Source organism: Lissotriton helveticus, chromosome 7, assembly GCF_964261635.1.
Source record: "Lissotriton helveticus chromosome 7, aLisHel1.1, whole genome shotgun sequence".
Lineage (NCBI taxonomy): Eukaryota > Metazoa > Chordata > Amphibia > Caudata > Salamandridae > Lissotriton > Lissotriton helveticus.
This window is the reverse complement of record NC_136068.1, coordinates 148,710,650-148,737,638: the sequence shown is the minus strand read 5'-3', so window position 1 is coordinate 148,737,638 and position 26,989 is coordinate 148,710,650. Positions and strand designations below refer to the sequence as shown.

Genomic DNA, 26,989 nt, shown 5'->3' with positions numbered 1-26,989 from the left:
TTCCTCTCAACTGGGACCGTGTACATTAGAGCATTGTACGTCGAGCTGCCATAAGCTTAAGGTATCACTCCCTCAAGGCCTTCAGGTACGTGGTGCAGCAGTTGGGGCAGGCCTTTGGGTCATGATCCCACTTGAAGCACCATAGGCATACAAGGTGAGGGCCGTCACTGACATCTGTCGGTGACAAGCGCTGCATGGTTTGAAGATGGCCTTCTTCAAAGATATCCCTGCCCCACAAGGAGGTAAAAATTTTTTTAACAATTGACAAAATGTCAGAAAAACCTAGTTCAAATGGGGTAGCTCATCCCAGATCGGCGCTGGCTACCGCGGCAAGAAAAGAATTGACGTCAGTGTGCCTGAGTGGCACCTACACAGGCACTGTAAACGCCACTTCCGGCGCTGACAACGCAAATGATGCCTCACGGAGCCGAACGATTCTACCTACTGGCGTGCAGGGGTGCTACTCATGAAAACTTTCCGAAACTAGTCTGATGTCTGAGGAATATTCTAAAGTAAGGAATCTGCGGCTAGAACTCTCTATCATATAGAAGGAAAACAAAACATTACAGATCACCTAACCTTCATAAAATGAAATCTCCACATTGTATGAAACTATGGAAAAAAATAACTTTTGAGAATCCCAAACAGAAGAACATTCTCTGAGACATTCATCCACATCGGCTGAGAATTTAAATGGCAGCGCAATATTTGGAGTCTTGTACTCACTATTTATTGCTTAGAATTTGCATTTTAAAAAGGTGACCAGTGAATATTGATTATCCTTGATGACTGAGAACTAATCAAATGAAATGTATAATGGGTAGAAACATGTGCTAGAAAATGTAACGCCCTATACCTATGTTTTTTCCTTATACAGCTCCTTTATGCCATATTTATTCATGTATAATTGATCATTTTACAGCTGATTTAAGGTTTACCAATGAACTATCCTTTGTCTCCCTAAACCAATCCTTTCTAGGATGTACAATGATGACCAGGTGAAAAATCTATATCAGAGTCCATGCCTGAACACATATTCATGTAATGCTTTTGAAATGCTTGAAAGAACTGTACCTCTGAAGTGAAAATATTTTCTTCGTAGTCAATGCTGTGGGGAACATTCTTTTCAAATGATGATTTCAGATGATGAATCCTGGTTTTAAGAGACATAAATGAAAAGATTCAATATGTTTGAAAGTGGAATCACGACTGTATCATAAAGATGTTATTATGATTGGAAAACGAATACATTTACCTTTATGGTGATGCCATAACTCTTAGAGCCCTGTTATATAAGTCAAGTGTTAATCTTGATGGGATAAAGGGGAGGAGCACATTGTAGTCTTGGTCTGCAAAACAGCCAACATAGCTACCTAGCATAAGTTGTCTGACAAAAGTATGCCTGGAGAATGCCACAGGCACCATCTTAGCCCTAGAAGAGTGTGTCTTGGCACAGTATAGTGGCTGAGTTCCATGCCAAAGACATGTGATGCATAACGTTTTCCACCTGGCAATAGTGTTCCCACCAGCTCAGCAAGTATGAAAGGTCAAAAGAAGGTCTAACAAATGCCACACTGATTTAATCATTACAAAAGTGTAAAGAGCATGTGATGTATAAATTATGCAGAAATAGCCAGAAGAACCATTTCTTTGTTTATTTTATTTTATTATATTTCATTTTTTTCTATATGATCACCCTACTTGGGGTTGTCAGTGTACTTACAATTTAACAAAGAGCTGATATTGGGTCTTACTTTAAATGAAACATTGGAGGAACAATAACCATATTAGGAGTAGCAAGTGGACAAAACTTTCAACTGGGAGGGTTGAGGAGGTGATGGGGAGAAAAGTAGGAAGGTAGCAAGCAAATTAAACTAGAAAGGTTAAGAGATGAGGTGGGGCACTAGGGAAGGGAGACAGAATTAAGTAAGAAGTGAGAGACAGATGAAGTAGGCAAAGTAAAAGTGGACAGGAAGGTGGGTAGGAAAAACATTTGGGTGAGATAACTTGTGGAGTGGGTGGAAGATAAGAGAAGTGTTAGGGAAACTACAGAGAGGCAATGAAGATGAGGAAAGGAACTACAATTCCCAGCAGGCCACAAATCCTTGCATGTCTGGAGAGAGAGAGACACTGGTCATTGTGTAATATCTTCCTCAAAATGGTACAGTGCTCTGTTTTGAAGAAGAAATAGCCTGAATAAAAGGGTTTCTAGGAGGGTGAGCTTTCAAAAAACTTTGGGTCCCCAGGACCTAAAAATGGCAAATGACCTGAACATAAATGAAGAAGGAGGGTTGATAGGTTTGGGTGCAGAACTGTCCCCTGCTAATGCTGCAGAAGAACCTGCTGAAGATGCAACCTGATTGGAGAATCAATGGACATGCTCAACTGCTAGGGGTACCAGACTCTCTGTGCACAATCAGTAGCCACAAGAATAACTTGAACCCGGTAATTTCTGATCTACTTGAGAACTCTGAGCAGGAGTGGCATTGGTGGAAAGGTTTGCAGGATGCCTGAGCTCCACTTAAGCTGAAAAGCATCTCTGAGTGAGCGCTCCCTTGCATATTCCAGCAGGCAGAACTACTGACATTGCGTGCTGTCAGTGCTGTCAAACAGATCTAACCAAGGCTTGCCACACTCTTGGAAGAGGCCTGTGCCACCTGTGAGAAGTTGGCCTGGTATATGATGTTCACTATTCTAGTGAGCACCTTGCACCAGTCCAAACAACCCTAATGGTGATGGTTGTAAAGACAACCTTATAGACCAGCTATCCCAGTGGTAGCATGGACAAAGCAGTCTTAGGCTAAACTCAAGAGGGCATGTGAAGCCAGCTGTTTTACCATATGTAACCCCTTTAATACCAAGTGAAAGGACACCACACAGGTTATATGTAAAAATATATGTATTTATTACTAACCACAATCCTCTGAACTCTTTATGAGATCAGAGGCACAAGCACATAACAAGTTACTCAATAAACATACAATAAGTTGCACAATATACAGTAATGCCCTAGGGGCACTTCGAACCATATACTAAAATAGTGGTATAAGAACCACGTCACGAACAAAGGAAAGGACTAGGGGCCTTGGGAATCGCTGGGGCTACGCTGTACTACCAAGAGTTAGGAAGCAGGAGGCCCACTAGAGGCGTGTGCAGTGTCTAAACACACACGCAGGTTCTCATAGAGTTAGAATGGGAACGAAGAAATTTGAAAGTAGTTCTTTTAGGAGACTTCCGACTGGACTAGGAATTAACTACGTGAAACTAGGACACTAGGATAGTCAATCTTCACAGGAGCACCGAAGTACTCGCGTTACCTCACCCACAGGAAGCGGGTGCATAGGTCCCAAAGTGTGTCGGGTTTCGTCGTTGATTCCTATGGAGCCTTGGAGAAAGATGCTGCAGGCGACCAGGAGAGAAGAGTCCGGTTGGATCCAAGGGCGGATCAAGGATGAAGAGTAACTGAAAGCAGAGGGGACAGAGTCTGGGTCACTAGCCAGTGACCAGGATGGCACCAGGAAGGAACCAGGCGATGTCGGGAAGCAATCAGGCGATGTCGTGAAGCTTGTCTCTGCTGCCACGTGGACCAGGAGGTGTCGACGATGACCAGGAGCTGGGCACGGACTGTCCCACAAAGGATCTCGCTGTCGGCGGTGTCGGCTTCCGGATTGGAGTCAACAAGCCTTGGCAAAGGCAACCCACGTAGGATTAGAAGAGGGCTTCTTGATCAGACCAACGAGGTCTGATGGACTTCTCCTTTTCAGGGAAGCAACCAGACCAGCATTGTTGATTTGTAGTTTCGTCGTCACAGAGGCCACTAGCCAGTGGGCAAGTGACCGGACAGACGCGTCGAGCAGGAAAATGCAGAAGGGCCCCACGCAGAACTCTTGGAGTGTGGAGGGCTGATCTTCGGTGCAGTTGGTGCTCGGTGGTGGGGTTTCTCAATCCCCAATGCACAACTTCGAGGGTGCCTCAGAAGTTGCACGGAAAGCAATTCGCTGGCTTTCCAAGAATGGCCGGTCCCACGTATTGCATCGCTTCCATGGGTCTCAGCTTTGCTGTGGCTGTGGATCGGGCTGAAGGAAGTCTGGAAGTCCGGGTCTTGTCATGCTCTGTGTTTGGGCTCCGGCGGGAGAGTTCGACAAAGCACACCGTTGAGCGTTTGATGGTGCCTGCTTGCACATGGTGGTCACTCCTTGACCACAAGGGAAATTCTTCAGTCGTCTTTTTGCAAAGTAGATCGTAGAAGGTCCAGAGTTTCTTTTCAGAGTTTCAGTCAGGAAAAATCTAAAGTCTTGGGACTCAGCTCCTACCTATATACCAAATCTAGGGGCTGGATTACCTGCTAGGTCCCTCCTATGGGTGGGACCAGGGAAGGGGGTGGTTACACCCCATTCCCTTTGTCCAGTTTCGCACCAGAGCTGGGGCTGGAGTGCCTCAGCACCGGTTTGAACTGGTCTATGCATGGAGCACCTTGTGTGCCCCAGGCAGTGTCTCATTTCATTCAGCCCTCCCTGCCCCAATACACTATAGCCTGTCTGGGGTGGTGCTAGCACCTCCTTGTGACAGGAAACCTATTGCCCAAGCCTCCCTCGCTGGAAGGACTCCCAGCAGCAGGAGGTCAGACTTGTGTCTGTCGCAGCCGCATCCATTTTGTGATGCTGAGGCTCTGGTTAACTTTAACCGGGATAAGTAGGAACAACATGTCTTCTCCCTCTAGAAGGGTGGAATGCTACCCCCGTCGCCAGAACTGGCGAGGGGGTAGTATTCCAAAGCGTATGACACCTTACATGACATGTTTTGATAAAGCCAAACCAGAGTTAGCATTTAACCGCGAGGTTCATAATGCTCTTAAGAGTATATGGTATGGCAATATCATAAACCAGCAATAAGGACATGGTTCCGAAAGCTGCAAACGGGATCAGCTCATGCTAGAGCACCATCTCACATAAAACCAAGCACTCTGCCTTCAGGATTGCTAAGGCCTGCCATAGGAGTGACTTATAGGTGCATATGTGTCTATATGTGATGGCAGATATAGGAATACTATATCTAAGCAAGGGGAGATTACACCACCTTGCCCCAGCTGAGTGATCAGCCAGTTGTGTCACATTGGAAGGCCAGCCAGGGGTAGCAAAAGATATGCTGCAGCCCCTGGTAGGCCTTGGGTGCACCTATGCCCTGGGTACCTATGGTACACTGTACAGGGACTCACAAGAGTGACCCAAATACCAATTGGTGATGTACCTAAAGTACATGGTGTTAAATTTAGAGAGAGACCAACAGGGCTGTGGGTCTGATTAGCAGGCCCACAGCCACATTAAGTCTAAAACCAGTGAAGCAAAAAGCAAAAAGTGGGGTGACCATAGGAAAGCAGACCCTACTCTCCTACACCACCAACGGATGGAGACGCTACTCATGATCCACTAGGCTTTGATGGCATTAAGAGAGCCCACCAGGTATTGAACCACCAGAGAAATGCCCTGACATTCCAGCCATATCCACACGATGCAGGGCCTCTTGACAAAGAATCCACGCCCTCACCCCGCCCTGTTTGTTGCAGTACCACATGATGGCGGTGCTGTCTGTGAACATCTGTATTATCCTCTCCATGATGGAGGGTAGAAAGATTTCAGTGCCAGTCAGATCACCTAAAGCTATAACAGGTTGATGTGGAGCTCGGATTTGCTGGAGAACAGAGTCCTCTGATCTCCACCTCTCCCAGATGACTGCCCCAGTCCTGGAGTGACAAGTCTATCATTACAGTTAGATCTGGGTGTGGAATGGATAGGAGTCTGCCACTGATCCATTCATGGTTTGTCAGCTACCATTGTGGATATTTTGCAGTTCCCTCCGAGATCCGGATCATGTTGGAGGGATTTCCCTGATGTTGAGTTCACTGGAAATTCAGGTGTGCATCACAAGCAGGATGCAGAGTCAGTCTCAACAAAATCCAGAATACAGGTTGAACCATCGGTATCATGGCCCAAATATTCTGGTCTTGCCCGTCAGGAGGATAAACCTAAAAATACACTGTGTCCAGAACAGCTCTAATGAAAGGAAGTGTCTAAGAGGGAGTCAGGTGGGATTTCGGCAGTGAAACCCAATTAGTGTAGGAGATCTGTTACAGCCTGAAGGTGTGAAACGAATGCTTGGGGTGAGCCTGCCTTCAACAGCCAGTCGTTGAGATCAGGGCAGGTTAGCACCCCTGATCTTTGCACATGAGCTGCAACCACCGCCATCACTTGGTGAACACCAAGGGGGGTGCTAGTAAGGCCAAAGAGAGCGCAGCAAACTGAAAGTGCTCATGCACCACCATGAACCGCAGGTGGCACCTGAGGGCAGGAAGGACGGGGATGTGGAAGTATGTATACTGGAAGTCCAACACTACTATCCAGTTTCTCTGGTCCAGGGCAGACAGGACTTGAGGGAGTGTGAACATTCTGAATTTTTCCTTTCTCAGGAAGAAATTGAGAGGTGCAGGTCTAGGATAAGATGAAGGCCTCTGCCCATTTTGGGCAACAGAATGGAGCAGGAATAACAACCTTAACCCACTTCTGATGACGGCACACTCACTATGGCTCCTTTGACCAATAAAGCCTCCACCTCCTCACAGAGTAAGGATATGTAGTCCTCTGTCATCCTGTTGTAAGTAGGTGGCATGGGAGGAGGTGTAGTCACAAAGGGGAGGGAATAGCCCCTTTCGACAATCTGGCAAACCCAGCAGTCAGATGTTATCAATCTCCAGAGGTGCAGGTGATGGCATATCTATAGAAGAGTGTCCCATTTTGGCAGGGTCACTTTTTGCCCTGATAGTGAACTGGGTCCCTGCTAGCCAGGTCCCCAGTGCAAGTGCTCTTTCCCTTAAAGCAAGGTAAATGTAAGTTGAGTTGTAACCTGCAGATAATGAAGCACCTTCTCTGGAGACTCTGCTTTGATCAGCCAGTCATCCAGATAGGGAAAAACCAGAACCCCCGATCTCCTGAGATGGGCTGCCACCACTGCCATCACCTTGGTGAAGACTCGAGGTGCAGTAGTAAGTCCAAACGGGAGGACTGCAAACTGGTAGTGTTGTGACCCTACCGTAAAACTGAGATACTTCCAGTGCAACTTCAGGATCGGGATATGAAAAGACGCGTTCTGCAAGTCGATCGGCATCATCCAGTCCTCCGGTTGCAGCGCTTGAAGAACCTGCGCAAGGGTGAGCATCTTGAACTTCTCCTGCTTCAGAAAAAGGTTCAAGATCCTGAGATCCAGGATTGGACGTAGCCTGCCATCCTTCTTGGGTATCAGGAAATACTGGGAGTAGCATCCCGGACCCCTTTCCTGCTCTGGAACCACCTCAATCGCACCTTTCTTCAGTAAAGTTAGGATTTCCTCCTGCATGAGAAGAAGGTGGTCCTCCGAGCAAGCCCCTTGGCAAGGAGGGTAATTTGGAGGAAATTCCCGAAAGGGAAGAGCATACCCATTTTCCACGAGATTGAGAACCCAAAGGTCTGTAGTGACCGATTCCCAATCTTGCAGGAAAGGTGTAAGCCAACCCCCCACAGGACCAATATGATCCAGAATGGTGGATCTAGGGCTGCTTTGCTGAGGCAAGAGGAGGGGAGTTACAGGAGGAGGAGGAAGAGGCTGACGACCTCGAGGACGACCTCTGTTTTTGCCTCTGTAGGTCTTATACAAGGTATTTTGCTGCTGCTGCTGAGGTTGCCTGTAGGTCCGAAAGGACGACTTCCCAAAACCTCTGTAAATCCTGTCGAGGAACCTCTAGACTGCACCTGTAGTACCTGAGACTTGGCTGTGGCTTTGCTGTCCTTAAAACTTTCCAAGGCTGAATCTGCTTTTTCGCCATACAGACCAGAACCATTAAAGGGGAGGTCCAGAAGAGTCCCCTGCACATCCGGAGAGAACTCCGAAGACTTAAGCCAAGCACTTCTTCTTGTAGCAACCGAAGATCCCATGATCCTGACAACAGAGTCCACAGTATCTAGACCACTCTGATTCACTTGACGTGCAGCTGCTTGAGTTTCCGACTAGACCTCATTAAAATTCTGTCTGTCCTCCTCAGACAATTTAGGAGCAAGCTGTTTTGCAGAATCCATTAAGGCATGGGTGTAACATCCCAAAACACAGGTGGCATTTGTGGACTTCAAGGCCATACTTGCTGAGGAGAACACATTCTTTGCTGAGTGGTCAAGTTTTTTCGATTCTCTATCACCAGGGACCTGAGGAAAAGCCCCAGAAGATGTCTTCGAACAGGCAGCTTGATCTACCAGGCTCTCAGGAGAAGGATGGGATGTTATGAAGTCCGGATCCCATGGAGCCGCCCTGTACCTCCTGGCAACAGATTTTGAAACTGCCGGAGCCGAAAAGGGCTTACGCCCAACCTCCAGAACAGGCTCAGTGATGGCATCATTGAATGGCAGCAAAGGCTCTTTTACAGTGGAGGGAGAATGAAGAACCTCCGTCAAGATATTGGACTTAAATTCAGCCATTGGGAGCTGAAGGTCTAAGAGCTCCGCTGCCTTCCTTAATACCGTGTAATAAGGAACCACATCATTTGAAGGAGAATCTGATGGAGGAGAAAGTTCCCATTCTGGAGACCTATCAAGGCCACTTGCCTCCCTCAAATCTTCAAATAAGTCATCCGACTCTTGAAGCTCACCTTCCTCCATTTCTTCTGAACAAAACCTCTGCTCTTCCAAAATCCTTTGAGCCTCTCGCCTAGATCTTATTCTCAGAATCGGCGTCAGTGGCGCCAGACCCGACTTTTACGGATTTGGAGCTGGCGTTGAACACGGATCCGGAGGCACAGCCTGAGTGGAGCGAGGTCGCGCTGACGGCGCCGGTGAAGAAGGGTACGGCGTCGACGTCCTCGGTGCCGGAAATGCCAGGACGGAGCCGCAGGCAGAAAGGTCATGAATGAAGCCTGAGCATAGTCCTTAGGAACTCCAAGATTGAAAGCCATGATAGGACCCCTAGCACCCGTAGGTGCTCCAGAGGGGTACATCGCCCTTGCAAAGACTCCATACATCGCATTTAAATAATATGATGGATCTTGCCCCGGGCCAGGGAAAGGTGGGTAAACGCCTGGTGTAGGCTCAGGTGTAGGCATTACCGGACTTGGGCCAATAGGCGCCGACGGTGGAGCCAATGGAGTCGACCACTCATCAGGTACTGGAACCTCTTCCACCGGAGCCGGAGAATGAGCTGGAGTCGGAGATGGAGCCGGCTTCGGAAAATGGGCCGGTGAAGCTGCAGGCAAAGCCGATCTAACAGGAGAACCCTAATTCGAGGGAGAAGGAGACACATAGTCTTTCCAATGTTGAGGAGCTGGAGAGCTCGACTTCGGAGCAGTCTCCTTATTTGAACGGCGTCGAGATCCATGCCTCTTCTTATGCTTCTTTGATTTTGAAGCATGACCCGACGTCAACTCGTGCCCGACCTCGACCTGGATCTCGACCTCGATCTTCTTCGTCCTCTTTTCTCTTTCCTCATCTTTGCCATAAACAGCTTGGCTACTCTCTTTCTTTTAAAGCCTTTGGGTTCATCTTCCTACAGCAGGCGCATCCCTCGACGTCGTGATCCGACGACAGGCACCAGACACAATCTTCGTGAGGATCTGTAATGGACATATGTCCTCTGCCCTCCCTACAAGGCTTAAATCCTGACTTCCTCGACAACAGCTTTGAGAAAGAAACAAGAGAAGACCAGAAATATAATCCAGAAACACAAAGCAGCAAGAAAACTACGGAGAGTCCCAAAACAAAACGTTAGCGTCGATGGCGCGGAAAAAAGGGAACTGACGTCATCACGCCGACGAGGCTCTCTTATGGCTCCAGTGACGTCAATGGAGCCGCGTGCGGAGCCATGCTTCTGTGACATCGTCCTCGTCGGCGTGGAGAGCTACAAACAATTTCCAAATGCTGATGGCACAGAGGATATTCACAAGGTGAGGAATCCACCGGCAGATGTTGTAGGAGAGTAGGGTCTGCTTTCCAATGGTCACCCCATTTTTTTGCTTTTTGCTTCACTGGTTTTCGACTTAATGTGGCTGTGGGCCTGCTAATCAGACCCACAGCCCTGCTGTTCTCTCTCTAAATTCAATACCATGTACTATAGGTACATCACCAATTGGGATTTGGGTCACTCGTATGAGTCCCTGTACAGTGTGCCATAGGCACCCAGGGCATAGGTGCACCCAAGGCCTACCAGGGGCTGTAGCAGGTATTATGCCACCCCTGGCTGGCCATCCAAACTGACACAATTGGCTGATCACTCAGCTGGGGCAAGGTGGTGTAATCACCCCTTGCTTAGATATAGTATTCCTATATCCACCTCTACATATAGACACATATACACCTATAAGTCACTCCTATGGCAGGCCTTAACAAGCCTGAAGGCAGAGTACTTGGTTTTATGTGAGATGAGGCTCTATCATGAGCTGAGCCTGTCTGCAGCTTTTGGAACCATGTCCTTATAGCTGTTCTATGATATTGCCATACCATATACTCTTAAGCGCATTATGAACCTCGCGGTTAAATGCTAACTTTGGTTTGGCTTTATCAAAACATGTCGTGTAAGGTGTCATATGCTTTGGAATACTACCCCCTCGCCAGTTCTGGCGACAGGGGTAGCATTTCACCCTTCTAGAGGGAGAAGAAATGTTGTTCCTACAAATCCCGGTTAAAGTTAACCAGAGCCTCAGCATCACAAAATGGATGCTGCTGCCACAGACACAAGTCTAACCTCCTGCTGCTGGGAGTCCTTCCAGTGAGGGAGGCTTGGAAAATAGGTTTCCTGTCATAGGGAGGTGCTAGTGTATTGGGGCAGGGAGGGCTGAAATGAGACACTGCCTGGGGCACACAAGGTGCTCCATGCATAGGCCAGTTCAAACCGGTGCTGGGGCACTCCAGCCCCAGCTCTGGCGCGAAACTGGACAAAGGGAAAGGGGTGTAACCACCCCCTTCCTGGTTCCCACCCATAGGAGGGATCTAGCAGGTAATCCAGCCCCTTGATTTGGAAAAAAGGTAGGAGCTGAGTCCCAAGACTTTAGATTATCCTGACTGAAACTTTGAAACAGAACTCTGGACCTTCTCCCATCTACTTTACAAGAAGATACTGAAGAATCTCCCTTGTGGCCAAGGAGCGGCCACCCTGTGCAAACAGGCACCATCAAGCGCTCAACGGTTTGCTTTGTTCGACGCTCCCGCCGGAGCCCGAGCCCAGAGCCCGACAAGACCCGGACTTCCAGACTTCCTTCAGCCTGATCCACAGCCACAGCAAAGCTGAGACCAGTGGATGCGACGCGAGACGTGGGACCGGCCATCTTGGAAAGCCAGCGAAACGCTTTCCGTGCAGCTTCTGAGGCACCCTTGAAGTTGTACATTGGGATTTGAGAAGCACCTGCCCCGAGCATCAATTGCACCGAAGATCACCTCTCCACACTCACCGAGTGCTGCGTGGGGCCCTTTTGCATTTTCCTGCTCGACGCGCCTGTCCGGTCACTTGCCAGTTGGCTAGTGACCTCTGTGATGATGAAACCTTCAACTTACACCACTAGTCTGATTGCTCCAGACTGGCCCTCGCTCCCCTGAAAAGGAGCGGCCCATCAGACCTTGCTGGTCTGATTAAGAAGCCATCTTCGATTCCTGCGTGGGTTGCATTTGCCAAGGCCTGTTGACTCCCATTCGAGAACCGACACCGCCAACAGCGAGAGCCTTCGTGGGACAGTCCACAACCAGCTCCTGGTCATCGTCGATGCCCCCTGGTCTACGTGGCAGCAGAGACAGGCTTCACGACATCGCCTGATTGCTTCCCGACATCGCCTGGTTCCTTCCTGGTTCCGTCCTGGTCACTGACTAGTGACCCAGACTCTGTCCGCTCTGCTTTCAGGTACTCTTCATCCTCGATCCACCCTTGGATCCAACCGGACTCTTCTCTCCTGGTCGCCTGCAGCATCTTTTCTCCAAGGCTCCATAGAACTCCACGACGAAACCCGACACACTTTGGGACCTATGCACCCGCGTCCTGTGGGTGAGGTAACGTGGGTACTCCGGTACTCCTGTGTAGATTGACTCTCCTAGTGTCCTAGTTTCAAGTGATTTAGTTCTAGTCCAGTCGGAAGACTCCTAACTCTTTAACTTTCTAACTTTACGCACCCATTGACTTCTATAGGTGCACGCGTGTGTGTTTAGACACTGCACACACATCCTGTGGGCCTCCTGCCTCCTAACAACTGTTAGTCCAGTGTAGACCCAGCGATTCCCAAGGCCCTAGGCCTTACCATTGTTCGTGACGTGGTTCTTATACCACTATTTTAGTATATGGTTTTACGGACCACCAGGGCCTATCCATACTGTGCAACTTATTGTATGTTATATTAAGTTATTTGTTATACGCTTGTGCTTCTGTCCTCATAAAGAGTACAGGGGGTTATTCTAGAAATAAACACATATATAATTTGAATATATAACCTATGTAGTGTCCTTTCATTTGGTATTAAAGGGATTGCATATGGTAAAACAGCTGGCTTCACATGCCCTCTTGAGTTTAGCCTAAGACTGCTTTTGTCCATGCTACCACTAGGATAGCTGGTCTATAAGGTTGACTTTACAACCATCACCATAAGGGTTGTTTGGACTGGTGCAAGGCGCTCACTAGAATAGTGAACATCATATACCAGGCTGACTTCTCACATTGGTGTGCAGCGGTTGGGATTTGAGCTTGCTGTTGTTTTACCAATTGTAATCTTTGAGATATCATTTGAAAGATCACATTAGGTACCATAGGTACATATAACAAAGCTTAAAATACATAAGATCTACTGAACTTAGTTGTTGTAGACCAAAGGGCTTAGCACACCCTGACTACAACTCCTAGAGGGGTTCTAGTAGGTAAACACTCAGTGTAGGTAGGTGCACACACCACACCTCACTAGTCATGTCTGGCACAGGTGAACCAGCCAGTTCTCTACCTGTGGTAAGTGACCCTCCCAGGGCACCCTCCAGTTATGATAAGCTCAACTTCCGAGAGATGAGGTCATTGTGTACCTCAAGGAGGTTGAAACAGGGTTCCAACCCTACCATCCAACACCTGATAGAAGTCCTAGAGGCAGCTGATCTTGAGAAGGCTTCTAAAGCAGGCCCCTCAGATAATACAGTTGAAGGTGTGGCCTCCATAGAAGATGATTCCCTAGCTCCAGAAGTAGACAAGGCAGATGAGGAAGATGATTCAGAGGAGGGAGATGATAGCCAGGTCCAGGTCAGAAGGCTTAGCCAGGCTAACCTAAGTTTACTTGGGAATGGAGAAGGGTTGCACCTTCCCAGGCCTAATAGTAGACTTAATCCAGGCAATAGAAGGGAGAGATCTCTTTCCAGAGAGTCTCTCCTCTCTAATGCCTCAAGGGGTTCTCAGAGAGGAATGACTTCCCCTCAGAGGAGAGAACATAAGGCTAGGATGAGAGCTGTCCAACTTCAGATAGAGAAAGAGGAAACAGCCCTGGCACAAGCTAAACTTGCTTTAGCAAGGGAGCAAAAGTTAAGTGGATTAGAATCCACTGGTGGCAGCAATATCCCTAAGGATAGAGACAGGTCCTATGATAGTAGAAACCTGAGTAAGATTGTGCCCCCCTACAACGATGGGGATGACATCCACAAGTGGATAACTGCTTTGGAGAGGGCCTGCATGGTACAGCAGGTTCCCCAAAATCAGTGGGCAGCAATCTTGTGGCTCTCCTTTTCAGATTTTCAGAACAAGGAAGAGACCAACTCCTCACTGTTAGCCATGAGGATGCTAAAAACTATACTGTCCCGAAGAGTGCTCTGATTGATGGGTTTGGCTTAACCACTGAACAGTACAGGTTAATGTTCAGAGATACCCAAAAGGCTCAGACTCAGGACTGGACTGACTTTGTTGATTTTGCCACTAAAGCTCTGGATGGTTGGTTACTGGGAAGTAAAGTAAAGGACTATACAGGATTGTATAATTTGATCATGAGAGAACAAATCCTTAATAATTGTCAGAACCAGTTGTTGCACCAACACCTGATTGACTCAGATCTGACCTCTCCCCAAGAATTGGGAAAGAAGGCAGACAAATGGGTCAGAACCAGGGTTAAGCAGAGACCCCAGAACCAAGGTGGTGACCAGAAAAAGGCAGACCAGAAGGGTGGAGATCAGAAACAAAAAGACCAGAAGTCTTCTACAGGCCCCCAAAATACTTCTGGGGGGGGGGGGGCAAAATGAAAAGAAAAAGAATGATGGCCCAAAGAAACCTTGGTGTAATTACGGTAAATCTGCCTCTCACTGGTTTAGTGTGTGCACCAAGAAAGGTACAGCCCCTACCACTGCAGCCCCTAAGGCAACTGCACCCCCTAGTACAGTCAGCAGTGGTAGTTCCCAACCCAAGGCTATAGTGGGGTTAACCATGGGTACTGAGATGGAGTCTGGCCTAGTCAGAATTCCTACTCAGGCTGTCTTGATCTGTGATGTGGACATGGCTATGTCCACTACTGTGAGTCCCAATACTTTGGGCAAGTACAGGCAGACACCTTTGATAAATGATAAAGTGGCTCAGGCCTACAGGGACACATGTGCCAGTGTCACTATGGTGACACCTAACTTTGTGGACCCTGGACAGATTGTACTGGGTGATAATTACCTGGTGACCAATGCTAGCAATGTCACTATTACACATAGTGTGGCAGTGGTTAATTTCTCCTGGGGAGGGGTAACTGGCCTCAAAAGAGTTGTGGTAAGTGCAGACCTCCCAGTTGAATGTCTTTTGGGCAATGATCTTGAGGATTCAGTATGGTCAGAAGTGGAGTATAGGACTCATGCAGAGATGCTAGGTATTTCAGCACATGTCCTTGCTGTGACCAGGTCACAGGCCAAAAAGTGCTTACCTGAACCAGTGCTGGATCTTGAAACTATAGACCAGACACAACCCAAGAGAAAGAGCAGTAGGGTTAAGGCAGTGCCTTCCCCCCTGACCTCAATTGAGGATCAGCCTTCTCAGGAAGCTGATTCTGAGACTCCTGAAGGAACTGTCCTGGAGGAGCTTGAACCTGAACAGGTTGAGTTTCTGGGGACAGGGACACCTTCAAGGGCAGACTTGAGGCAGGCTCAGTTAGACTGCCCTTCTCTTGAACCCCTCAGACAGCAGGCTGCTGCTGAGGCTGCTGGGAATGCTCAAGGTACCCATAAAGTGTATTGGGATGATAGGCTCCTCTATTCCGAGACTAGAGACCCCAAGCCTGGTGCTTCCAGGAGGTTGGTTATACCTCTGCAATTTAGGGGCTTCCTTCTTACCTTGGCCCATGATATTCCCTTAGCAGGACATTTAGGCCAGAACAAGACTTGGGCCAGGCTTGTACCTCACTTTCACTGGCCCCACATGTCAGAAGATGCCAGGGAGTTTTGTCGCTCCTGTGTAACCTGCCAAGCCAGTGGCAAGTCAGGTGGCACAACAAAGGCCCCCCTTATACCACTACCTGTGGTGGGGGTCCCCTTTGAAAGAGTTGGGATAGACATTGTTGGACCAATGGATCCCCAAACAGCATCTGGGCACAGATTTATACTGGTGGTAGTGGATCATGCCACCAGGTATCCATAAGCTATTCCCCTAAGAACCACAACAGCACCTGTTGTGGCAGGAGCCCTCCTGGGAGTTTTCTCAAGCGTGGGCTTTCCAAAGGAGGTTCTTTCAGACAGAGGTGCAAACTTCATGTCTGGATATCTAACTGCAATGTGGAAGGAGTGTGATGTTAACTATAAGTTCACTACACCCTACCATCCACAGTGCAATGAGCTTGTTGAAAGATTCAACAAGACTCCAAAGGGTATGATCAAGGGTTTACCTGAAAAGCTTAGGCGAAGATGGGACATACTTCTACCCTGCCTTCTGTTTTCTTACAGAGAGGTCCCACAAAAGGGGGTTGGCTACAGCCCTTTTGAGCTTTTGTTTGGGCATCCTGTAAGGGGACCCCTATGTCTTGTGAAGGAAGGATGGGAGTTACCTCTCAAAAAGCCTAAGCAAGACATAGTGGACTATGCACTTGGTCTCCGCTCCAGAATGGCTGAGTATATGGAGAAGGCTTCTAAAAGCCTTGAGGCTAGCCAAGAACTTCAAAAAGCTTGGCATGACCAAAAGGCTGTGCTGACTGAGTACCAGCCAGGACAGAAGGTGTGGGTGTTGGAGCCAGTGGCCCCAGCAGCTCTCCAAGACAAATGGTCTGGACCCGACACCATTGTTGAGAAAAAGGGAGAGGTCACCTACTTGGTGGACCTTGGAACCCCTAGGAGCCCCCACAGGGTGCTCCATGTCAACAGACTCAAAGCATATGTTGACAGGGCAGACATGGGCTTACTCATGGCTACAGATGAGGTACAGGAGGAAGAGAGTGACCCTCCCCCAGACCTGTTGACTCAGAACCCTGATGATGGTTCAGTTGATGGTGTGGCCTTAGCTGGCAGCCTCGCTGACCAGCAGCAACAGGACTGTAGACAAGTTATTCAGTCTTACAGACATATGTTTTCCCTCACACCTAGTCAGACTAACTGGTGCACCCATGTGGTGGACACTGGTGACAGTCTGCCTGTGAAGAGTAAAATCTACAGGCAACCTGACCATGTCAGGGATTGTATAAAGACTGAGGTTCAGAAAATGTAGAACTGGGAGTAATTGAGCCATCGGAGAGTCCCTGGGCCAACCCAGTAGTCCTTGTACCAAAACTTCACACACAAGATGGAAAGAGAGAGATGAGGTTCTGTGTGGACTATAGAGGTCTCAATTCTGTCACCAGGACAGATGCTCACCCAATTCCAAGAGCAGATGAGCTCATTGATAGATTGGCTTCTGCCAAGTTTCTGAGCACATTTGATTTGACAGCTGGCTATTGGCAGATCAGGTTAGCTGAGAATGCCAAGGCCAAAACAGGTTTCTCAACCCCTGGAGGTCATTACCAATTTGTTGTGATGCCCTTTGGTTTGAAGAATGCACCTGCCACTTTCCAAAAGTTGGTGAACCAAGTCCTTACTGGGTTGGATGACTTTTGTGCAGCTTATCTGGATGATATTGCTGTCTTCAGCTCCACCTAGGAGGATCACCTGATCCACCTGAAGAAAGTTTTGGAGGCCCTGCAAAAGGCAGGCCTAACTATCAAGGCCACTAAGTGCCAGATAGGGCAGAGTAAAGTTGTGTACCTGGGCCACCTTGTAGGTGGGGTCAGGTTCAACCACTGGAGAGTAAGATCCAGACCATACAGGACTGGGCTCCTCCAACCACCCAGACACAGGTCAGAGCTTTCTTGGGCCTGTCTGGGTACTACAGAAAATTTGTCAAGAATTATGGGTCCATTGTAACACCACTCATTGACTTGACTTCAAAGAAGATGCCAAAAAAGGTTCAGTGGACAGTAAGCTGTCAAAAGGCATTTGATGACCTGAAGAAGGCCATGTGCTCTGCACCTATCTTAAAGAGTCCTGACTACTCCAAAGAGTTCATTGTCCAAACAGATGCTTCTGAGTTGGGGGTGGGAGCTGTGCTTTCACAACTTAATGTAGATGGTCAAGACCAGCCCATTGCTTTTATTAGCAGAAGGCTGACCCCTAGAGAGAAACGTTGGTCAGCTATTGAGAGGGAGGCCTTTGCTGTGGTTTGGGCCATGAAGAAGCTGAGGCCATACTTGTTTGGCACTCACTTCAAGATTCAGACAGACCATAAGCCCCTCTTGTGGCTAAATCAGATGAAGGGTGAAAATCCCAAACTACTCAGGTGGCCCATTTCCCTACAGGGGATGGACTTTACAGTGGGACATAGGCCTGGGACTGACCATGGTAATGCAGATGGTCTCTCCAGATATTTCCACTTAGAACATGAAGACTTATCTGGTCAAGGTTAAGTTTAATGTCCCTGCGTTTGGGGGGGGGGGGTTGTGTAGGAGAGTAGAGTCTGCTTTCCAATGGTCACCCCATTTTTTTGCTTTTTGCTTCACTGGTTTTCGACTTAATGTGGCTGTGGGTCTACTAATCAGACCCACAGCCCTGCTGTTCTCTCTCTAAATTCAAAACCATGTACTATAGGTACATCACCAATTGGGATTTGGGTCACTCGTATGAGTCCCTGTACAGTGTGCCATAGGCACCCAGGGCATAGGTGCACCCAAGGCCTACCAGGGGCTGCAGCAGGTATTATGCCACCCCTGGCTGGCCATCCAAACTGACACAACTGGCTGATCACTCAGCTGGGGCAAGGTGGTGTAATCACCCCTTGCTTAGATATAGTATTCCTATATCTACCTTTACATATAGACACATATACACCTATAAGTCACTCCTATGGCAGGCCTTAACAATCCTGAAGGCAGAGTGCTTGGTTTTATGTGAGATGAGGCTCTAGCATGAGCTGAGCCTGTCTGCAGCTTTCGGAACCATGTCCTTATAGGTGTTCTATGATATTGCCATACCATATACTCTTAAGTGCATTATGAACCTCGCAGTTAAATGCTAACTTTGGTTTGGCTTTATCAAAACATGTCATGTAAGGTGTCATACGCTTTGGAATACTACCCCCTCACCAGTTCTGGCAACGGCGATAGCATTCCACCCTTCTAGAGGGAGAAGACATGTTGTTCCTACTAATCCCGGTTAAAGTTAACCAGAGCCTCAGCATCACAAAATGGATGCTGCTGCCACAGACACAAGTCTGACCTCCTGCTGCTGGGAGTCCTTCCAGCGAGGGAGGCTTGGACAATAGGTTTCCTGTCACAGGGAGGCGCTAGCACCACCCCAGACAGGCCATAGTGTATTGGGGCAGGGAGGGCTGAATGAAATGAGACACTGCCTGGGGCACACAAGGTGCTCCATGCATAGGCCAGTTCAAACTGGCGCGAAACTGGACAAAGGGAAAGGGGTGTAACCACCCCCTTCCTGGGTCCCACCCATAGGAGGGACCTAGCAGGTAATCCAGCCCCTTGATTTGGTATTTAGGTAGGAGCTGAGTCCCAAGACTTTAGATTATCCTGACTGAAACTTTGAAACAGAACTCTGGACCTTCTCCCATCTACTTTACAAGAAGATACTGAAGAATCTCCCTTGTGGCCAAGGAGTGGCCACCCTGTGCAAACAGGCACCATCAAGCGCTCAACGGTTTGCTTTGTTCGACGCTCCCGTCGGAGCCGGAGCCCAGAGCCCGACAAGACCCGGACTTCCAGACTTCCTTCAGCCTGATCCACAGCCACAGCAAAGCTGAGACCAGTGGATGCGACGCGAGACGTGGGACCGGCCATCTTGGAAAGCCAGCGAAACGCTTTCCGTGCAGCTTCTGAGGCACCCTCGAAGTTGTACATTGGGATTTGAGAAGCACCTGCCCCGAGCATCAATTGCACCGAAGATCACCTCTGCACACTCACCGAGTGCTGCGTCGGGCCCTTTTGCATTTTCCTGCTCGACGCGCCTGTCCGGTCACTTGCCAGTTGGCTAGTGACCTCTGTGACGATGAAACCTTCAACTTACACTACTAGTCTGATTGCTCCAGACTGGCCCTCGCTCCCCTGAAAAGGAGCGGCCCATCAGACCTTGCTGGTCTGATTAAGAAGCCATCTTCGATTCCTGCGTGGGTTGCATTTGCCAAGGCCTGTTGACTCCCATTCGAGAACCGACACCGCCAACAGCGAGAGCCTTCGTGGGACAGTCCACAACCAGCTCCTGGTCATCGTCGATGCCCCCTGGTCTACGTGGCAGCAGAGACAAGCTTCACGACATCGCCTGATTGCTTCCCGACATCGCCTGGTTCCTTCCTGGTTCCGTCCTGGTCACTGACTAGTGACCCAGACTCTGTCCGCTCTGCTTTCAGGTACTCTTCATCCTCGATCCACCCTTGGATCCAACCGGACTCTTCTCTCCTGGTCGCCTGCAGCATCTTTTCTACTCACTATATGGGAGAACAGGCTCCACCCCTGTCTCACCATGACAGAGGATATCAATCAGGGGATCAGAAGACTTTTCAAAAGAAGGCAGGGATAACTCCATAGCCACTCTCGTCAACATGTCAGCAAAGGCGGAACTCGCCTCTGTAGCAATGCTAGGAGGGAAAGAAATCCCGAAGCTCGGAAAGACTCCAACCCACTAGCCTCCCCTAGTGCAGAAAGCCAATTCTCCTCCATAAGAGGCGGAATAGCCTCGGATACAGGTTGCAATAGCCCAGACTCCTCCGTATCCTCTCCCAAAAGGTGACCCTCAGAAGTACCACCATGATGGGGAAGCAGAAGGATAACCTTCCCAGCAGAAGGCTCCATTCGAATCCACATCGAAGCCGAACGACGCAGAGAAGGCAAAATTGAGAGAAGGAGAAATGGCTTTGATCTACACTGCTGAGGTTGTTGCCAGAGCCAGCTGATTGAGGTTAGACCCCGAAGGCGGAAACATGAAAGGGCTTTGCACCGGCGCCGAAGCAGAATCGGCCTACGCCGACCGGCACCGACCCAATGACTCAGAGGGTGCACCTGGCACCAAAGGTGAACCCACAGGCGTGGCTCTTCTCACCTCCCTGGGGCCTGGCTGCAATCCAGGAGAAGGTGGAGACCCAAAGATAAGATGTAGAGAGTTATAATAGTCTCTCATTTGGGCCAACGTCCCGGCTCCCGGAAAGACGGAGAGGAGCAGGGTGGAGTCATGCATGTCCTCCTCAACCGGCGAACAGGAGGAGCCCTGAGCAGGAGGAGCCCTGAGAGACGAAGTCTCCATGCGGCAAAGTCAGATGATGCCGCAACTTCAACTGCCTGCACTGACCTTGGGACATCGATGGTTAGAAGTGACGTCCACGGGAATGTCCCCGGCTCCTGTAACCAGCATTCCTTGAGAGCCTTCTGGTTCAGCTTCTGAAATTAGCCACAATCTTCTGAGTCATGGTGTTCTCTCAAACACCAATTACAAATGGAATGAGGGTTTGTGGCCGACATCAGACATGCACAAGACCCACAAGGGTTAAAGGAATAAGTATATGTTTGAACAATTTTTCCAGGAATGAACGGATGCCCAACGGAGTCATTTTCTCTGCTTATTGGATCGTGTCAAGTGTCCTGTTTTTTGGATTATGTCTCATGTGATGCACTTTTTGTATGCCACTTACATATGTAATTAGCTTAATTATTTCAACGTAGATAGTGCACCATTGAGAGGATGTTCCTAGTATAGCAGGATCAATTTCATTTCCCATAATAAATATCACATTTCTCGACAGGACCAATTGTTGCTGTATACTGTTAATACTCCCGTTTCTGTGAGGTACTGGGACACCTCATTATTATTAACGGGTTGAAGACATGAAAGGCACACTTCCATCCGACAAAAAATGTCAAGGTAGGCTAGAAAATGGCCTGAGGAACCGCTTCTCTGGATCCATGTTGCAGTGCGGAATAAAAGAAACTGATGTCCGTGCACCTGAGGGGACCTTTATGACTCAGCTGATGTCACCACCAGAGTCGACGTCATCACAGAGTCATATGACGCCATCCCCCGGAGCACAGAGGTACTGCTGAAAAAATTACTGGATCCAGACTGGCGCCTGGGGAGAAGTCAAAAGGATTAGTTACTTACCTGTAATCCTAGTTCTCTTCCAGGGGTATCCTCATCAAAGTCATAAGCATTAGAATATTCCCGCCCATGCGCGGGACCCCGGAAACAATATATTATATGTGCCCCACATATATATAGACATATATATATATAAATATATATATACATATATATATAAAAATAAGCAATTGCAGCCAAATAAAACAATAGAGCTGGAATATGCCGTGAAGAATTTCCACAATACAGTGTATTTTGCATTAGAAACAAGAGAAACAACACCAATGCTTGTTTAGAAACTGTTTTAATGCTTAGAAAACAGTAGAAATTCTCATAACACACTGTAAGCATATACAGCTCCCAGGCTGCATTGCAAAATCCCAGTCTAAAAAGACTGAAAAGCTAACCTGTAGCTGAATGTACTAAAACTGACGCTGTGCCTTTAAGGCACCTCAGCCCCTAGCTTCCCATCATGCCTCAGGGGTTACAGTTAGGTCAGTTGTTCTTTTCGGAGACTGAAAACCAAACCATGGTAATAACAGGTTAAAAACCATCTCCTATGTAATAAACAAAGTCCTTTGCCCGGGGAGGCGGGAGGGTTGCTTATGACTTTGATGAGGATACCCCTGGAAGAGAACTAGGATTACAGGTAAGTAACTAATCCTTCTCTTCCAGGGGATCCTCATCAATAGTCATAAGCATTAGAATAGAGTAGCGAGCCTCACCTCATCCCTGCGGGCAAAGGAATCAACAGATAACATTCATATCCGTAGGCCCAAAAATAGGCCTTATTCTACCCAAATAGGTTTCTCAAGGAGGCTTGCCCTACCTGAGAATCCGCTCTGGAATCAGACTCTAGGCAATAATGCCTTGTAAAGGTATGGACTGATTTCCATGTCGCAGCCTTGCATATTTCTGACATAGGAATGTCATGCAAAAAAGCTATTGTGGCTGCTTTCCCTCTAGTGGAATGAGCTTTGGGTGATTGCAACAAAGGTTTGCCAGCCAGCTGGTATGCTAGTTTGATACAAGAGACAATCCATCTGGAGATGGATCTTTTGGCTGCTGCAAACCCGGTCCTCATAGCACCATAATTGACAAAGAGTTGGTCTGTCTTTCTGGTGTCCTTAGTTTTTTCTAGGTAAAACTTTAGCACCCGTTTAAGATCTAACGAGTGCAACGACCTCTCAGCTGGGGTCGATGGGTTAGGAAAGAACGAAGGAAGGGTAATCGTTTGATTTATATGAAAATCCGATACCACCTTTGGAAGAAAAGATGGGTGAGCCCTCATTACTACTCTGTTGTGGTGAAACACAGTGTAAGGTTCCTTGGTGCAGAGTGCTTGTATCTCGCTAACCCTGCGCGCAGAGGTTATTGCCACCAAGAAGGCCGCCTTCCAAGTGAGATGCTGCAAGGAGGCCTTGTGTATAGGCTCAAACGGTGTAGACATCAGTCTGGAGAGAACCAGGTTCAACTCCCAGGGAGGAGAAGGATTTCTCACAGGGGGATAGACCTTCTTTAATCCCTGAAGGAAATCTTTCACCACTGGGACTTGAAAAAACGATGTTTGTGCAGGTGATTTTCTGTACGCTACTATGGCGGATAGATGAACCCTAATAGAAGCGTATTTCAACCCCGATGTCGCTAAGTATAGGAGGTATGGAAGAACTACCTCTTCTTGTCCTTTGGTAGGATCAAAGCCATGGTCCTTACACCAAATGAAAAATCTTTCCACTTGAACGCATAAGACGCCCTTGTGGAAGGTCTCTTTGCCTCTCTTAAAATACTCATACATTCCGGAGGCAGATTTAAGTGTCCATATTGCAAGACCTCAGGAGCCATGCAGTCAGGTTCAGCGACGGGAGGTTGGGATGCAGGATCCTCCTGTTCATCTTGCTCAGCAGGTCTGGCCTGCACGGAAGACGTCTGTGTGGACACAGCGACAGATGTAACAGGTCTGGATACCACCATTGTCGCGGCCAATCTGGAGCAATTAGGATCATGTCCATGCTCGATCTGATGAGCTTGGCCACCACCTTCGGAATCAGTGCCAGAGGGGGAAAAGCATAAGCGAACATTCCTGTCCACTCCAGCAGGAGAGCGTTCCCTTGCGTCCCTGGCCGGTGGAACCTGGACGCGAAGGCGTGGCATTTGGCGTTTTCGTCGTCCGCAAATAAGTCTATGTCTGGACGACCCCAGCAACGGAAAAGTTCCTCGACTACTTCGTCGTGTAGCACCCAGTCTGGCTGATCTTCGAAGTGCCTGCTGAGTGCGTCCGCTTTTGTGTTTAGCTCGCCTGGAAGGTGCACTGCCACCACCGACAGTCCCCGAGCCAGAAGCCAGTGCCAGATTGTCTGGGCCTCCAGAGACAGAGGGCGAGATCGAGTTCCTCCCTGCTTGTTCAGATAGAACATAGTTGTAGTGTTGTCCGTCTGAACCAGGATTTTGTCCGTTGATATTGCTGGAAAGAACGCTTTGAGCGCCAGATGAACTGCTCGAAGCTCCAGCATGTTGATGTGGTATGTCTGAAGGTTGGTCGACCAGCGACCCTGAATCTGAAGATGACCCATGTGAGCACCCCAGCCTTCTAGAGATGCGTCCGTTACCACAGACAGCGAAGGAAGAGGTTGCTGAAAAGGGACTCCCTGCAGGACATTCCGAGGGCGAGTCCACCACTTTATTGAGGTCAGTGCTGATTGAGACAGGATGATTCGGTCCTCCCAATCTCCAGTCGCTTGGTCCCACTGATCCTCCACAGACTCTTGTAGAGGCCGCATCCTCAACCTGGCGTTCGGTATTAGGAAGATGCAGGACGCCATGGAGCCCAAAAGAGACGCTACTTCTCGCACCTTTGGACGAGGAGACTGAAGTAACTTTTTGCATTTTTGCCCCATGGAAGACAGTCTCTCCTGCGAAGGAAACGCTCTTCCTAACTTTGTGTCTAGAACTGCACCCAGATAGTGGATAGTTTGCGTGGGCTGCAGGACTGATTTTTCTGTGTTCACGTGGAGGCCGAGCCTGTGTAGTTGTTGGAGACACAGGTGACAGTCTTTGGTGGCTTGACGAGGGGACGAACTCTTCAGGAGCCAGTCGTCTAGATATGGGTACACAAAGAGACCTTTTTTGTGTAGACACGCCGCTACCACTGCCATGCACTTGGTGAAGACCCTTGGTGCGGATTTGAGCCCGAAAGGAAGCACTTTGAACTGGTAATGCTTGGTCCCTACCAGGAACCTCAAGTACTTTCGATGACCTGGTGTAATAGGAATGTGGAAGTACGCGTCTTGTAAATCCACCGAACACATCCAATCTCCGATTTGTAGATGAGGACATATTTGGTGGAGTGCCAACATGCGAAACTTCTCTTTGACCACCCCTTTGTTGAGGAGTCGAAGATCCAAAATCGGTCTGAATTTGCCTTCTTGATCTCTTTTGGGGACAAGGAAATATCTTGAGTACACTCCTTTCCCCCTTTGGGAAAGGGGTACCTCTTCGATAGCATTTTTCTTTAAGAGGACGCTCACTTCCCTTTTGAGGAGCTCTAGTTGGTACGAGCGAGACTTTTTTGGAGGAATCGGTTGTGGTTTCTTCCGGAAACGTAGCGCATATCCATTGCGCAGTATATTCAGCACCCACCGATCTTTTGTGATGCTGACCCACTCTGCCAGGTGTTGTGCAGCACTTCCTCCCACTGGAGTGGGTAACGGCGACAGAGGAAGCCACTGCTCAGGCCTTGCCTCCTCTAGGCGTGGTAGAGGACTGATTATGTCCGCCTCTGCCTCTGCTCGACCTTCCTCCTCTGTATTGCGGCTTTCCTTGTGGCTTGTTTTGAGACCATTGAGGGGTTTGAACCCTCTGTTGGCCTCCCCGGTTCTTGTTGGTCTTGAAGCGTCGTTTGAACGGCGCTTTCTGTTTTTCCAGACCCACTGCTTTTACTGTGTCTAACTCAGTCTTCATACGGGCCATTTCCTGATCGGCATGCTCCCCGAATAGTGAAGATCCGGAAAAAGGTAGATTGAGGATGCGCTGCTGGGCATCTGGTTTGAGTCCAGTTAAACGCAGCCAAGAGGACCTCCTCGCACATATCCCATGTGAGTAGTTATGTCCTGCTAGAAGGGCGTTATCTGCTGATGAACTAATCATTTGGTTTGCCACCAAACAGCCCTCCGTCACTGTCTCCTCAAAGTCCTTCTGGTCTTCCTTGGGCAATTTCCCTTTGAATCGTTCCATGGAGTCCCATAGGGCTCTATCGTACCTTCCCAGAAGGGCTGATGCACTAGAGACTTTCAGGGATGAAGCTGCTGTGCTGCATACCTTGCATCCCCAAGAATCTTGCGTCTTGCTGTCTTTGTCAGGAGGAACTGACGAAGAAGGAGCGACTGTGTGATTCTTCTTAGCTGAGGCTACTATAACTGAGTCCGCCGCAGGCTCTCCTTTAACAAAGATAGGATCTGAGTCGGCCGGCCTATATTTCTTTTGGATACGTGCCGGTACTGCCCTGATCGTTGCTGGCGTGAGGAAAACCTCTTTGATTGGGTCCATTATCCCTGGAACCAATGGGAGCAAAGGCCGTGTATATGATTTGTGATGAAGGGTTTCAAAAATCACAGTAGTGGACACCTCTGGAGTAGTCATCTCTATATTAAGTTTGTGAGCACCCCTTTGCAAGACGTCCAGATACGTGTTGACGTCGTCAAGCGGGGAAGCTCTTGATCGAGGACTGTCTGCCAGCGTGGGAGAGTAATCCCCTTTAGAAGATCTAGATGAAGAAGAAGATGAGGATGATGGAGTTCTTCTTCTCCTGTGGTGAGAATTCCCCTTCCTCACTGGTGTCCTAGGTCGTTCCTCCCTTCGAGGAGAACGTCTCGATCTCTCAGTCCGTACCTCCTTTCTCGGTGTTCGAGATCTGGGTTGTTCCCTTGGTGATCGGGAGACCCTGGGGGTATGCGATCTGTCCGCTCTTCTCTCTCGTGAGCGTGATCGATGAATGGCAGGACTCTGTCCATCTACCTCTTCTGCCAGCTGCTGAAGAGGAGACCTGTGGACTGGACTCAAGTACCTTTGTAGTCTCTCCGTTGCTCCAGAATCCTTCCATTTACTCAACGGACCATACCATCTTGGCGAGAGTCTTGCCTGTGTGATGTACCGCCGCTGGGGACTCTTTTGCACAGGACTCCTACTCCTAGAAGAGGACCTCGATGAGCCAGAGGCACTTAAGGAGGAATGGAGCGAAGCAGATTGTGTCACTAGGACTGTTGAAGGCACTGAAGGAGATCTCCGTCTCACCGGTGTTGGAGGACGCCTCAAAAGCCTTTCCCTCGACATCGAACGCCTCTGCGGAGTCGACGGAGTGATCACCTTCGATATTGAATGCTTCGACGTCGACCTGCGGCCCCTCGACGTCGATCGGCGGTGAC

General features: G+C 48.7%; 1 protein-coding gene across 4 annotated transcripts in view; it reads right to left on the bottom strand.

Moving 5' to 3' along the window:
- SYCP2 (synaptonemal complex protein 2) overlaps positions 1–26,989 on the bottom strand; it is a 2,783,385-nt gene that overhangs the window by 62,285 nt on the left and 2,694,111 nt on the right. For all 4 annotated transcript variants that reach the window (XM_078651823.1, XM_078651822.1, XM_078651824.1 and 1 more), the window contains one exon: positions 1,075–1,153. In XM_078651823.1, the coding sequence (XP_078507949.1) occupies positions 1,075–1,153 (79 nt within the window). The remainder of the gene's footprint in view (positions 1–1,074; positions 1,154–26,989) is intronic.